We start from the raw sequence: 15,557 nt of genomic DNA, 5'->3' as shown, positions 1-15,557 counted from the left end.
TGTATATAGATTATTTCCTTATTTCCTTGCCTCACTGGGACATTTTTTAAATTTGAGGATAAATATTGATAAACCAAGCTTTAGAGAAGTAATATAAACATTGGTTAAGTATAGAAATAAGAGATTTTAGTATCAAAATACTGTTGCTGTTTTTATAATATTTTGTTTGTAATATTAAAGTATTTTTATGCTTATTGTGAACCGTATTTATGCATGTATGTATTTATGCATATACATATATACATATACATGTACATATATTTTCTGTATTTTCTCAGTGCCATCCAATTGAAGATCCTGCAGCATACATATCAGCTTGTCAGTTGGATTCTTGCAATAGTCTGGACCCCCAGGAAGTTGCATGTCAAAGTATTGAGGCTTATGCTAGACGATGTACTGAATTTGATGTTTGCTTGGACTGGAGATCTGAAGATCTGTGTCCAAAAACCTGCCCTGAAGGTTTGCTAATATTTTTAATTTGTACTGCAATATTATTCATATGTTTTTATTTTAGACCAGCAAGTGAAATAACTTGAAACTTATTTCCTGTTTCTTTTTAAAGGTCTTGAATATCAGCAGTGTGGGCCGGGATGTGTACGTACCTGTGATAACTATGAGGAGCTTGACAAAAACCCAGATTCTTGCCCCATATCACCAGTTGATGGTTGTTTCTGCCCAAATGATATGGTAAGGATCTTTCTTATATTAAGTTTATACCGACAACATAAATGTGGTAACAAACCTATGTAAATATGATGGAAAATGTGAAAACATTACATACAAGAGTGTATGTTCCCATGATATGATGGAGTTTTAGTGGTTGTTGCCATATTTTTTTTTTTTTAAACAGTGTTAGTCCTGTTTTTGCAAGTGCAAAACATTTAACATCCAGGAATAATTGTAGGAATCTATCAAAATTAGCTAATTACAATGAAACGTTTGACATATGGCATTGTTGAGGCTTAAAGATTGCTGGATTGCTAATATAACTCATTCCTTTGGCTATTTCTTTATTTCCATAAGTGAACCTTAAGAAAAGACCTAAATTTTGCCTAACCATTCATTATCACTCATAAATTGTAAATGAAAACTAAACTAACCAAATACTTTCAACTCCTTTTGAGTTCATTCACAACTCTGCTCAAAGAATTTTCATGTGTGTACTTTCTAGTGGCTGATGCAATACTTTGTTGTGTAATAACAAAGTAGAAGTGGTAGTAGGCTAATACATGATGTCAAATCAATTGAGCAATTTAATCACAGCAGACTTTACAAAAGAAATACTGAAGGCTAACCCTATAAGAGCTCTTGTAATATATATTTATACAGTGCAGTGTTACATTTAGCAGAACTAGATTACAGTACAGAACAAAACTTTGGAAGGTGGTACGTGTATATGCAAATCCCAATATCTAAGTCGTAACATAAACTTATGTTTATTAATAAATTTTCATAGTTCTTTGTGACCAATTTTATAATTCTAACGAACAGGCCTCAGTTAACTTTGATATTTTTTTTAGTATTTACCTGATTTTCCTCCTTTTCTTTCACAAATAGAATTTCTTAAGTTCAATTTTCTTACAGTATTTAGAATTCGTGGTTTACAATTGGGAACCAATTTATGGTAAAATGTATACAATTGACAATGACCTTGTATTGCCTAATTGCCATTGAACTTTCTACTGTACAATGTGTTAGCAGTTGTCATTCATTACTGTCAGTTTGTGCATTATTTCCAGCTGGTTAATTGGCTATTGTTTAGAAGAGAAAAAATTCTTACTTAGCATAATAGAAAAGGAATGCTATATGCTATATATTATTAAATCGAAAGTAACAAGATGGATTAAAAAAGAACGCTGTAGCATTTTTGCCATTTTATCTGTGTTTCATTTTCAAGATCTCTTTGCTAAACAATTATACATTACTACCAAATAAATTAATAAATGAGATAAAACTACATACTGAGGGCACTAATTTGTTTTGTGGGCTGTTAGGTCTAGATGCCATTAGGCTATTTTTTCACAAATGCTGCTAGCCAGTTTGGCATTTTCCATTCATATGTTTATTTGGAAACTGATCACAAAGTTTAGCAGTTTAAATAGAGCACTTGATTAAATGTATGCCCTCTTACAGCATTTTGAAATTAGCAAAGAAAAAGACAAGTTACAGTATTTAGTTATCAATTTGTTTATAAAAATTGAGGATGATTACTGCTTTCAATACTTTGCATCCATGTCTGCTTCAAATTTTAAGTGATAAAATCTATAAAAACATTGACATTTTCATCAGAATGTAAATTAGAGATTTGTGAACCTGCCATTATAGGGATATACTGAAATCAGAAAAAATCCTTAATGCAAAATAGTTCTGGTCGAGGAATTCTGGATAAGAAACTCTCAGCCTGTACCTTACCATATGTTTTACTCATATTTTAAAAATTTCTTAGCATATAATTCAACTTCTTTCCCATGTGCTGCATTCACATTTTCAGAATAGACCTTTTAACAATTTCAGGTTTTAGACAAAGGTGTCTGTGTTAACATCAGCTATTGTACTACTTGTGATGATGAAGGGCACAGAGTTGGTGATGTATGGAAAACAGACTCATGCACCACATGCCAGTGCAATGAACATGGTAGCACTTGTAGTACAAGGACTTGCCCCGAGGATCCCATCTGTGATGAAGGATACATTATTGCCGAGGTACATAAATACAGTATTCTTATTGTATGCATCCCAAAATTTTGTATGTAAGACTTTTTCTGACTTGGTTAGATACCAAGACACTGGCAATTGTATACAGATGAAAAACTATTTTCTTTTTTCACATAAAATTATATGTAAGACTCTCCTTTTCTGAATTGGTTAGGTACCAGACACTGGCAATTGTATACAGATGAAAAAATACCTTCTTTTTGTTTTTGACTACAAACTTTTACATACAACTCTACATTTCTGAATTGGCTAGGTACCAGACTGGTGATTGTATGTGGCTGAAAAAAATATCTTCTTTTTGCCCACAAACTTATATGTAAGACTAATTTTCTGAATTTTTAGATACCAGACACAGGTGATGAATGCTGTGGTCCAAGAAAGAAATGTAAGGTAAGACCTGTCGAGAACTGCACAATTCCATCTGTGCCTGAATCTGATTGCGGCTATGGAAAAGTATCTCAGCTGATTGAAGCTCCTGGTAAATGCCCACAGTATGCATGTGTATGTCTCAATCCCGAGGACTGCCCACAAGTAGTTGTACCTGAAGAAGACCCCAATCCAGGTAAGCTCCTGTTAATCTTTTTATGAGTGAAGAAAATCTTTACTTTATTCTTGTGACAGTAACTGAAGAAATTTTTATACTGTTTTGCTTCTTCAAATAATAAAACTTGTAATGTCATCTAAAAATACTCCTGCAGGTGAAGAATGGGTTTTGGATGAGAGTGGATGCTGTCCTCGATATGTAACAAAATGCAGTGGTGAATGTCCTAAGGAAGAGTGTCCAGAATTCTACAATCTCATAGAACAACCATTAAAAGAAGGTCAATGCTGTCCATCAATAATTTGTGGTAAGTACCATGTGTTTTCATTCATATGACACTATCATACTGCATATTAAGTAATTTGCAATCATAAGATTATTGGGAAATTCTATATATGTTGTGTTTTGCAACTTCTATTCATATCTCCCTATAAACCGTGTTAAAATTTGACTTGATTTACAATTTATTAAGGTAGTTTTTCCCCACACCATAAACCTCATTCTGTAATTTTTGCATATTTTCCTTAGAAATACCCAAGGACGCTTGCATATATGAGAATCGCTTCGAGGTCACTTCGATTGGCTTCCAGAGAGAACTGACTGAAGAAGAAGAACCAGAAAAGAAATTGTATAAGGTACAAGTCATGGACTTTTTATTTCCTCTTTTTTTTCTCTTTCATTAATTCAGAATCTTGAAATAAAATGAAAGATGAAATAAGGATACAGTACTGTTTTCAATTTTTGAGAATACATTTTAAAATCAAACTTCCAGATTGGCGAGTCATGGGAAGACGGCCTGTGCTTAAAGTGCAAGTGTGTTATGGGTAGTAAAGGATCAGCTAATCATCAGTGTAGTGAGCAGGTCTGCACCACCCTCAACAACCATCCAGATAAAGGAAACTATCAGTTAGATTTGGTTGAAACAGCTGGGCAGTGCTGTCCTTCCATTGTTAGAACAGCATGCATTGATGACTACGAAGTCATAGAGGTAATTACTGTACCTTTTTATCTACTTTCTCATACTATACAACACAAGTTGGGGTAATGTTAGTTTGCTATTAGAAAAAACTAATATAAGTTTTTTGATAGTTTGGTACAACGTTACAAACAGTATTGGCATTAGTCCAGCATTACACATGTTATTGAGATAATCAATCTTTCTGTAGGAGACACCCAAATACAGTATAGAGTAAAATTTATTTTTCAAGAAGCAAAATGTCCCAGAAACATTCAAAATAGTACCAGTAATTTTCATTTTAGTTGGTTAAAGACTCAAATATTCATTGTTTTGAGGTCATTGATTATTATATGACAACTTATATTTTTTTTGTAAATATTCTATTTACTAAGGCACTTCCCTCAATTTTTGGGGTAGCCAACATAAAAAAAAGAACAAAAAGCGACCTTTCCTCTCTACACTCCTCCCAGCCTGACGAGAAGTTTGGCTGACACTGCTAGGGTGCCACAGCCCACTTTCCCCCGTTATCCACCACAAATGAAGTTTCATATGCCAAATCCCCCAAATTGTAATAAAATATATTACAATTACCGTATTTAATATTCTGAAAATTTTAGGCTATATTATGTAATTTCCTTAGGTGGGAAGCCGACTGGATGACCCTCTGAATGGATGCCGCAGTGTGGAATGCGTGAAGACAGCTGAGGGTACTGTGGAAAAAATAGAGCAGATCTTTTCTTGTGACGAGTCGTGTTCTCTTGGATGGGTCTACGAACCTTCGCCACTTTATCCCACACAGTGCTGTGGCTCATGTGTCCAGGTAACAGAATATTGTATCATTTTTTTGCGTAGCTTTATTTATTTATCGCATATGCTTTGTTTATAAAGGAACTAACTTCTTTTTCTACTAAGTAGCTCAGGAATAGAGTACTGTACCTATCCCTTTATATAAAAAATATAATGTTAGATCTTTAGCATTTTAATTCACCTTTGCCATAAGGTAAACTTCCCAAGTAGCCTAATGAAATTTTGATGAATAAATGTTTAAGGATTGTTACTCTATATTTTCAACATTCGTTCCACTTTAAAACGGAATCATTACAGCCCTTTTGATGTTATGTCTAAAGATTTTTATTGTTTTTCATTCATTAAACTTCCGTAAGAAGTAACACTCTCAAAGTGCTTTGTGTAGAACCACAGATGGTACCAAGGGGCTTTTGCTGTGATCCTTTTGCCACTTTATACAATGATTTATGTCATTTTAGTTTCATATACAGTATTCACTTTGGTCTCTTCCAACTTGCTAATCAACCAACCTCTTTAAATTTCTCAAGTTTTCATCTAGGACAGCACTAATTGCAACCCATATCAATCTTGACGTGTAGCTCAGCTGGTTCATTAAATCCTTTTAAAATAAAAAAAGACCCATTCATTTGATTAAGTAAATGTTTTGCTCTCCTATATTCATCACCCTAATAAGGCCCTTTTTAATAAGTCCCCAAACAATCAGTTACCATTTTCTAGCTATATGAAAATTAAACTTTTATCAAACTGTTAAAGTCCTCTTAACAAATATTTAATCTATGTTATAATAATACTTCTAGATTACCGGAATTTTTTTTTCTCAGATGGACCTTTAACATACTTGTATTGTACCTAAATCTTGTATGATTATCTTATTCTGTTTCAGTAAATCAAAATTGCACATTTATCCTAGGTTGGCTGTGTAATGGAGGATGAAATTAAAGAAGTTGGAGAAACATGGCTGTCAACTGATCTCTGTACCACTTACACATGTGCAAGAGATAGCAAGGTATAAAAAAAACAATTTTGTTTATCTATGCCACATATCTTGAATACCTTCATTTTATGTTTTTGCCTTTAGTGAAATAACTGATATTTTATGTAAAGGTCAGTATAGTATACTGTATGTATATAAAGAAATTATTAAGGCACAAAAGCATCTCTAGGATGAGCAGGAATAAATATGATTATATTTTTCTTAGATCAGAGTTGGAACTTTATAATTCATTAGCTTGATGGTGAAATGATAACAATAGGTAACCAATGCTCTATGGTGATGAATCACCTTAAGATCTATATAGCTGAAATCCATTAAACATTCAGTACCTTTAAAACTTTTTATGAGGATTAGCATTACTGATACTGTAGGTAATGAAGTAGCTCTTTATCAGGACCTTCATTAAATGTATTCAATTTATCATTTCATTGTTATGGTTTGTACCTTACTAAGGCTGAAAATTTTTTAAGGACCACAATCTAATGTTGAGTGGATATTTTTCCCAAGTTTTGGGGTTAATGCAGTATAAAGCCAGCAGAAGTTTTGAGAACCAAATCCTATTATTTTATTGTATTTTATTTATAAATCAATACCGTATTTCCATCGTAATTTGGGACTACTCTTTGTACATGTTTTTTTTTTTTTTTTTTTTTTTTTTTTGGTTATTTACAGAATCAAATACAAGTTCAGGCTGTTGAACAGAAATGTGAAATCCCAAGTGCAGAAGACAAGCTCTTATATGTCTACGTGGAAAACAAGGATGCCGACACTTGTTGTCCATTATATACAAAAACTGCATGTTTGATGGGCAATGTTCCTCTACAGGTTAGTGCCTATTTACTTTTATGGACCTTATTAAAATATATTATTTTGAAAGCTGGAAGAAATCACACAACAGTTAATATTAACTCTTGAGTATAGTGTGTAATGCAGTTAAAGTATTACTGTTGCTAATCACAGTTTTTTTTCCATTGAATGATATGAAGTATAAAACTATGTTAATATCGGGCGAGTATAGAAATAAATTTTATACTTGAAATTCCCATGACAGCCATTTTTCACAAAACAATTTTACTTGGGCAGTAACAAGCTTTTGTTATGAAATGCTTTAATTTGGTTTAGAGCCTACATGCTTCATTATGGTGAATTTTTTTTTATCAGAAATAGAAAATACCACATATACTCATGTAACAGCCGATCTCACATATTGTGCGACCTTCAAATTTTCACCTGTAAAATATTATTTTATGTATCTTGTGTATCATGCAAGTTACTTTTCTGAGAAACCAAATTACAGTACAATAGACTAACCTCCTTTATTCCATTTCTTTATCCTATCTACTTCAATAGGTAAAAAATAAGAAAATTATAAAAGTATCGTTAGTAAGGGTATAATCATTGCGTAAACGCATACAAACTCTCTCTCAAAAAAAACAAAAAAAAATGCTGTTTTGTATTGAACAATCGAATCAAATAGCAGGTGTTTTGCTTGTATTTCAATTATCGTATGAAAGTGAACAATTCTCTTAATTACAAAGTAGGCCTACCATAAAGCTGATATTTTTACATTACAGTACTGTATATCCTTATTTGCTATGGAGAAACTACACTGGCTTCCTCAGAGGTTGACCTCGGTTTTCCTCTCGGAGAGTTAAGGTAATGAACAGGCAGAGTCTCTGGTGTCCCTGTCTGGTTCTGTCTCCTCACCCGCTTTTTCACAGTTTGCACAGCGCCCTTTGTACTCGTGTAAGAGAAGCTTTGATGTAGCACTCCTCGGAGTTGTCTTCCGGGAAGTCTAAATGCATCCAGCCCAGAGCTAGACCTCGGTCTTGCTCGTAAAATGCGCTAATGACGACACTCTCCCTCAACCTGAGACCACTCAGCCTGCAAAGGGTTTACCAAGTCTGAACCATGGAGCTGCCCTCTCAGAAGAGGAGCACCTTTCTTAATCGTAAGTAAGGTCTTCTAAGTGGTCTCCATGCAGGATGACAAAAAGGGTCTTGGATTTGTCCCTGCCCCTCTCTAGCCTGCCGGAGCGAGACTAGTCAGAACAAGACGCCAAGGTAGCATGTAGGCTGGGTGCAGCTGTGATACCTTGCTGTCGAGTTCAGCAGGCTCCTCTCTCTTCAACCAACATGATTTGTCCAGTACCTGTAGCAAATCCTAATGCTGGATCCCACAGGCCCGCTCACCAAACTCCTGCGGGAATACTGACGATTGACCCGCAAGTAACTTAACACACAAACAGGATTTGACATAAGAACAGGTACCCGGAAGCACTCGCCAATGATGATTCTCGCGAACCAGTATGTTTGCCAACACCAGCTCATGATCCTCATAGCAGAGTAGACCGTAGTTTGGCGAGAAAGCTATACGCATTCTCATATACCAAACCACTGGTCAAGGTGTGAGGGAGCTTCTCTCGACAACAGCGATCTACGTGATCTGGAGCAGTCCCATAAACATCCAAACTCAGGCCTTTCATCAACAATGCGTGAGCGAGTTATTACTTCACACGGTCACGAGCGAGGGAATTCAATCTCGCAACTACCTGTTCACCAGGGAAGGAGAGCACGCTCGACAATAAGGGTCTCTAGGCCTGTACAGTCGACTTTTTCTCATAGAGAAGATGCTGGAGGCTGGAGACCATTCATCTGCCTCTCCTCCCAGAACAAGTTTGTTAAACAAACTTCGTTCAGGATGGAGACGGCAGTCAGATCCGAGGACTTGATGATAAAACTGGAACTAAGGGCTGCTTGCTTCCATGTTCCAGTCCAACTGTCTTTAAGGAAGTATTTAAGAATCATCCGAGACGATCGGCAATACCAGTCTAAGGGATGTGGTGCGACCTGTCCACAGCACCTCAGGTTTTCACAAGGGTTTTCTCTCTAGGATCAACTTGGGCTCACAAGAACAGGTTTTTACAAGGGTTTTCTCTCTAGGATCAACTTGGGCTCACAAGAACAGCATTCATCTTTTAAGATACTTGGACTGGCTAATTCTAGCAGAATTGGTGGCGACCCTTCTCCAACTCCAAGACAGATTTCTCAAGATTTGCCACAATCTGGGGATTGTGTTAAAGCTCGAGCAGTTATCCCTGTAGCCAACACAAAACTGGTTTACCTAGGAATGCTACTAGACACCAAACTAGGCAAAGTCTTTCCGTCTGAGAGAAGAATAAAGATACTGAAGAATGCGGTAAGTACCATCTTGCTACTAGTCTCACTACCATCACATCAGTGACTCTGTCTAATAGGCCGCCTGACCTCCTTGGAGCGCTTGGTGACCAACGGACGACTACACATACGGTCTCTCTAGGGGCAGCTGAAGTCCATTTGAGCCCACAAAGGATCCACCTGATCTTCAGGGCCCAAGCAAAAGAGAAGTCAGAAGTAGTGGGCATCAGATACCAACCTTCTCAGGGAGATAGATCTTTCCCCCCCCCCCCCCCCCTCAGAAATGATGCTCTTCACAGATTCATCTAAAGAAGGCGGTGGGGGGCTCACATGTTGCATAACATGTCCTCCGGACTCTGGTTAGTCCAAGTGATATCACCACAGAAAACTCATAGAAATGAGGGTAACCTTTCTGGCCTTCCAGCAGTTCTAACAGCTCCTTCAGGACACACTGGTGTTGATGAGCAACGAAACTCTGTTGGTGGTTTATATAAACAAACTAGGTACCTCTTTACAACACCTATGCCAACTATCGGGGGAAATACTAAGGTGTGTTTTCAGCTCGGTTCATCCTGGGTAAGAGAAATGTTTTTGCGGACAAGCTGAGTAGAGCGACTCAGATAGTTGGCTCCAAGTGGTCTTTGGATGGTCAGGTATCCCACAAGTCCAGACTTTGTGGGGTATGCCGATTGTAGACCTGTCCGCGACGTCTTTAAACAAGCTTCCGCCAGGACCAGTTCCCCAAGCAATTTGGCAAGAGGTTTTCCAACAACAGTGTGACAACATAGATGTTTATGCGTTCCCACCGGTTTACCTAGTGAGAAGATTATTCAACAAGGTAAGAGCCGACGCTCATAGCTCCGATATGACACTACTCATAATGGTTCCTGGGACCTAATACAGCTGCTCAGAGATCCTGAGAAAACTCCCTCCCTGTCACAATCTACTCAGACAGCCACACGTGAAGATTTACCACAAACCCAGAGTCCTTACGTCTTAACGCCCAGAGATTATCTAGCATCCTCTAGCGGAGAGGCTCTTTTGCGAAAAAAATGTCTGGGTACCTCCGGGAATCTTCATCTACAATATACCAGGCAAAGCGGGCAGTCTTCTGTGGCTGGTGTCATGGAAGAGGTATTGTATCACTCCTCTTGACACCAATATCCAAGAGATAGCGGAGATTCTCTTTTACCTTCGAGAGGAAAAAGACCTCTCAGTCTCGGCTGTGAAAGGCTATCGCTCAGCCTTAAGCCTAGCCTTTGGACTGAAAGGAGTTAATATTTCCTCATCGTTGGAATGGTCTCTCCTCATATGTAGTTTCGAGCTTACCTGTCTTCAGCTGGAAGTTAAGACCACCTCTATATGGAATGCAATTTGTGTACTTTGATCGCTGAAAGGAGCTCTTTACAAACCATTAGGTCAGGCATCAAATCTTCACCTTACTCTTGAATTGGTTTTCCTGCTTGGTCTGGCCTCCGCCAAGATATTTGGCGAACTGCATGGTTTTTCTTACAATGTTTCTCATTCAAGGGGATAGGGACAGGTAATGCTCAGCTTCGTTCCCGATTTTGTTGCAAAGACTCAAAATCCAACAGTAGCAAATCCTAGATTCAGGCCCTTTTCTGGATTGAGTCTTTTTAATGTAACCGATGACCCAAATCAACTGCTTCTATACCCAGTGAAGGAACTGAGGTGTTATTATTACTTGCTAAGCTACAACCCTAGTTTGAAAAGCAGGATGCTGCAAGCCCAGGGGCCCCATCAAGGAAAATAGCCCAGTGAGGAAAGGAAACTAGGAAAAATAAAGTATTTTGAGAACAGTAACAACATTAAAATAAATATTTCCTATATAAACTATAAAAACTCAAGAGGAAGAGAAATTAGATAGAATAGTGTGCCCAAATGTACCCTCAAGCAAAAGAACTCTAACCCAAGACAGTGGAAGACCATGTTACAGAGGCTATAGCACTATCCAAGACAAGAAAACAATGGTTTGATTTTGGAGTGTCCTTCTAGAAGAGCTACTTACCATTGAATCTGTAAAAAATAGGCCAGACTATTCAGTGTATCTGTATGCAAAGGGAAAGTGAACTTTATCGAGAGAGAAGGATCTAAACAAACTTCAGGAGCTCATCCCCGAGTGAGCAGAATGTTTATCAGCACATGACAAGGTTAAGAGGAGGGTCATAAGAATACGATCTCGATGTGGATTCGCAAGGTCATAGATCGAGCCCTGAATTCAGACTCTTCTCCACAATCGCAGAGACCAAGAGCTCTCAACATTAGGTGCATAAATATGTCCCTAACATTTAAGATAACTACTCTTTGGCGCAGGTACTACAAGCGGGTGTGGAAGCGTAGACGACTTGCACTGCCCATTACTTTTAAGTCTTAAACCAACAGGAACATGGCAACGTTCTCCATCGGTCCTGTGGTGGCTGCACAACAAATAGTTTAAACAACTCAAGTTATTAGATGGAATAGTAGCAGATGGTGGAGCAGAGTGACTGGCATCTTTTTTCTTTCATCTTCCCCTCTCTTGGGGCACAGCACTTACAGTATGCTGCAAGCTTGCCTCCGCTGTCTGCAGGTATAACCATTTCCCTTGTGTAACCTGATGTATGCTTATAAATTTGTTACGTCCCCATTTCCCCTAGCGAGGTGGGAATTGGGCAGTGTTCATTGGTTTGTTGAAGGAAGTCCCAGGACTCGTAGAGCTATTACCTGGACAAGTCACAGTGCTTTGTTATCACCCAATCACAGGGGTTGTTCAGGTCGCTAATGCGTGCTCATGCTCGGAAGAGAGAAGTGTCAGGGCGAGTTCTCTATAAGATCGTGTGTAGCAAGGAGAAACACCCCTGCCCAAAAACCAGCCAGTTGGTTAGGACTTCCATCCATCTTAAGGGTTTGTATTATTGATGGAACAAATGACAAATTTGAAAGCAATTTGTATTTTCCTTAACAATACAAACCTTAATCTCTTATACAAATTATCCCGCCAGCACGTCCTGCCTGCAATCAAAAGTGATGGTGGGACACAGGTTTGGGTGTGTGTGAGTGGAGTAGCCAATACTAGCCCCTCCCCCACTAACTAGCTGTGAGGTAGCTATACCTTGTTTAAAAGTCTTTTGGCTAGTCTACCTACCAGCTTGCTAAAAGTATATTCCCTAACAAAAAGGTGAAGGTTTGTATCGTTAGGAATACAAATTACTTCCAAATTTATCATATTTACATGTTTCACCTATAGAATTTAATACATACATACATACATATACCAAGGCACTTCCCCCAATTTTGGGGGGTAGCCGACATCATTAAAGAAACAAAAACAAAAAGGGGACCTCTACTCTCTACGTTCCTCCCAGCCTAACAAGGGACTCAACCGAGTTCAGCTGGTACTGCTAGGGTGTCACAGCCCACCCTCCCACATTATCCACGAGATGAAGCTTCATAATGCTGAATCCCCTACTGCTGCTACCTCCGCGGTCATCTAAGGCATCGGAGGCAGCAGCAGGGCCTACCGAAACTGCTTCACAATTGCTCGCCATTCATTCCTATTTCTAGCACACACTCTTGCCTCGCTCACATTTATCTTCCTATCACCCAGAGCTTTCTTCACACCATCCATCCACCCAAACCTTGGCCTTCCTCTCGTACTTCTCCCATCAACTCTTGCATTCATCACCTTCTTTAGCAGACAGCCATTTTCCATTCTCTCAACATGGCCAAACCACCTCAACACATTCATATCCACTCAAGCTGCTAACTCATTTCTTACACCCGTTCTCACCCTCACCACTTCGTTCCTAACCCTATCTACTCGGGATACACCAGCCATACTCCTTAGACACTTCATCTCAAACACATTCAATTTCTGTCTCTCCATCACTTTCATTCCCCACAACTCCGATCCATAGGTCACAGTTGGTACAATCACTTTCTCATATAGAACTCTCTTTACATTCATGCCCAACCCTCTGTTTTTTACTACTCCCTTAACTGCCCCCAACACTCTGCAACTTTCATTCACTCTCTGACGTACATCTGCTTCCACTCCACCATTTGCTGCAACAACAGACCCCAAGTACTTAAACTGATCCACCTCCTCAAGTAACTCTCCATTCAACATGACATTCAACCTTGCACCACCTTCTCTTCTCGTACATCTCATAACCTAACTCTTACCTACATTAACTCTCAACTTCCTTCTCTCACACACTCTTCCAAATTCTGTCATTAATCGTCCAAGCTTCTCTTCTGTGTCTGCAACCAGTACAGTATCATCCGCAAACAAAAACTGATTTACCTCCCATTCGTGGTCATTCTCGTCTACCAGTTTTAATCCTTGTCCAAGCACTCGAGCATTCACCTCTCTCACCACTCCATCAACATACAAGTTAAACAACCACAGCGACATCACACATCCCTGTCTCAGCCCCACTCTCACCGGAAACCAATCACTCACTTCATTTCCTATCCTAACACATGCTTTACTACCTTTGTAGAAACTTTTCACTGCTTGCAACAACCTTCCACCAACTCCATATAACCTCATCACATTCCACATTGCTTCCCTATCAACTCTATCATACGCTTTCTCCAGATCCATAAACGCAACATACACCTCCTTACCTTTTGCTAAATATTTCTCGCATATCTGCCTAACTGTAAAAATCTGATACATACAACCCCTACCTCTTCTAAAACCACCCTGTATTTCTAAGATTGCATTCTCTGTTTTATCCTTGATCCTATTAATCATTACTCTACCATACACTTTTCCAACTACGCTTAACAAACTAATACCTCTTGAATTACAACACTCATGCACATCTTTACCCTTATATAGTGGTATAATACATGCACAAACCCAATCTACTGGTACCATTGACAACACAAAACACATATTAAACAATCTCACCAACCATTCAAGTACAGTCACACCCCCCTCCTTCAACATCTCAGCTCTCACACCATCCATACCAGATGCTTTTCCTACTCTTGTTTCATCTAGTGCTCTCCTCACTTCATCTATTGTAATCTCTCTCTCATTCTCATCTCCCATCACTGGCACCTCAACACCTGCAACAGCAATTATATCTGCCTCCCTATTATCCTCAACATTCAGTAAACTTTCAAAATATACCGCCCATCTTTTCCTTGCCTCCTCTCCTTTTAACAACCTTCCATTTCCATCTTTCACTGTCTTCAATTCTTGAGCCAGCCTTCCTTACTCTCTTCACTTCTTTCCAAAACTACTTCTTATTCTCTTCATATGAATGACCCAATCCCTGACCCCACCTCAGGTCAGCTGCCCTCTTTGCCTCACGTACCTTGCGCTTTACTTCCACATTTTTCTCTTTATATTTTTCATACTTCTCTGGACTATTACTCTGCAGCCATTCTTCAAAAGCCCTCTTTTTCTCTTTCACTTTTACCTTCACTCCTTCATTCCATCATTCACTGCCCTTCCTCATGCTGCCTCCAACAACCTTCTTTCCACACACATCACTTGCAATCCCAACAAAATTTTCTTTTATTAACTTCCACTCCTCCTCTAAATTGCCAGTTTCTCTTACTTTCACTTCGTCATATATCATTTTCAACCTTTCCTGATATTTACTTTTTACCCCCGGTTTTATTAGCTCTTCAACCCTCACTACCTCCCTTTTACATCCACCTACTCTATTCCCCATTCTTTTGCTACAACTAATTTTCCTTCCACCAAAAAATGATCAGACATACCGTTAGCCATACCCCTAAACACGTGCACATCTTTCAATCTTCCAAACATTCTTTTAGTTATCAACACATAATCCATTAATGCCCTTTCTACTACTCTTCCATTTGCCACTCTTACCCATGTATACTTATTTTTATCTTTCTTTTTGAAAAAGCTATAGTATTACTTATCACCATCTCTTGCTCAACTTACATATCTACCAGTCTCTCACCACTCATTTTCACCTGGTACGCCATACTTCCCAATGACACCTTCTACCTCTCCAGCGCCCACTCTAGCATTTAAGTCACCCATGACAACTACACACCTTCAACACACCTAGTTAATTCATTCCAGAACTCATTCCACTCTTCTTCACTTTTCTCACTACCTGGCCCATACGCACTGACAAACGCCCAACATTCCCTACCCAACCGAACCCTTACCCACATTAACCTAGATGATATCTCCTTCCATTCCACTAGTTTACCTGTCATCCATTCACTCAGCAATAAAGCCACACCCTCTCTCGCTCTTCCCCTTTCAATCCCAGACACTCTACCAGACATTTCACCAAACATCACTTCACCCTTTCCTTTTATCTTTGTCTCACACAAGGCCAATACATCCATCCTTCTATCCTT

General features: G+C 38.6%; 1 protein-coding gene across 1 annotated transcript in view; it reads left to right on the top strand.

The window, feature by feature from the left end:
* The window catches only part of LOC137652219 (hemocytin-like), a 298,302-nt gene that overhangs the window by 272,269 nt on the left and 10,476 nt on the right, over positions 1 to 15,557 (top strand). Inside the window, 10 exon segments of the mRNA XM_068385448.1 lie at positions 279 to 459; positions 563 to 687; positions 2,515 to 2,703; positions 3,058 to 3,277; positions 3,414 to 3,563; positions 3,785 to 3,891; positions 4,029 to 4,244; positions 4,855 to 5,034; positions 5,932 to 6,027; positions 6,688 to 6,840. Coding sequence (XP_068241549.1) covers positions 279 to 459; positions 563 to 687; positions 2,515 to 2,703; positions 3,058 to 3,277; positions 3,414 to 3,563; positions 3,785 to 3,891; positions 4,029 to 4,244; positions 4,855 to 5,034; positions 5,932 to 6,027; positions 6,688 to 6,840 — 1,617 coding nt within the window.

This window comes from Palaemon carinicauda, chromosome 13 (genome assembly GCF_036898095.1).
Source record: "Palaemon carinicauda isolate YSFRI2023 chromosome 13, ASM3689809v2, whole genome shotgun sequence".
Taxonomy (NCBI): domain Eukaryota; kingdom Metazoa; phylum Arthropoda; class Malacostraca; order Decapoda; family Palaemonidae; genus Palaemon; species Palaemon carinicauda.
This window is presented reverse-complemented; position numbering and strand designations above follow the sequence as displayed.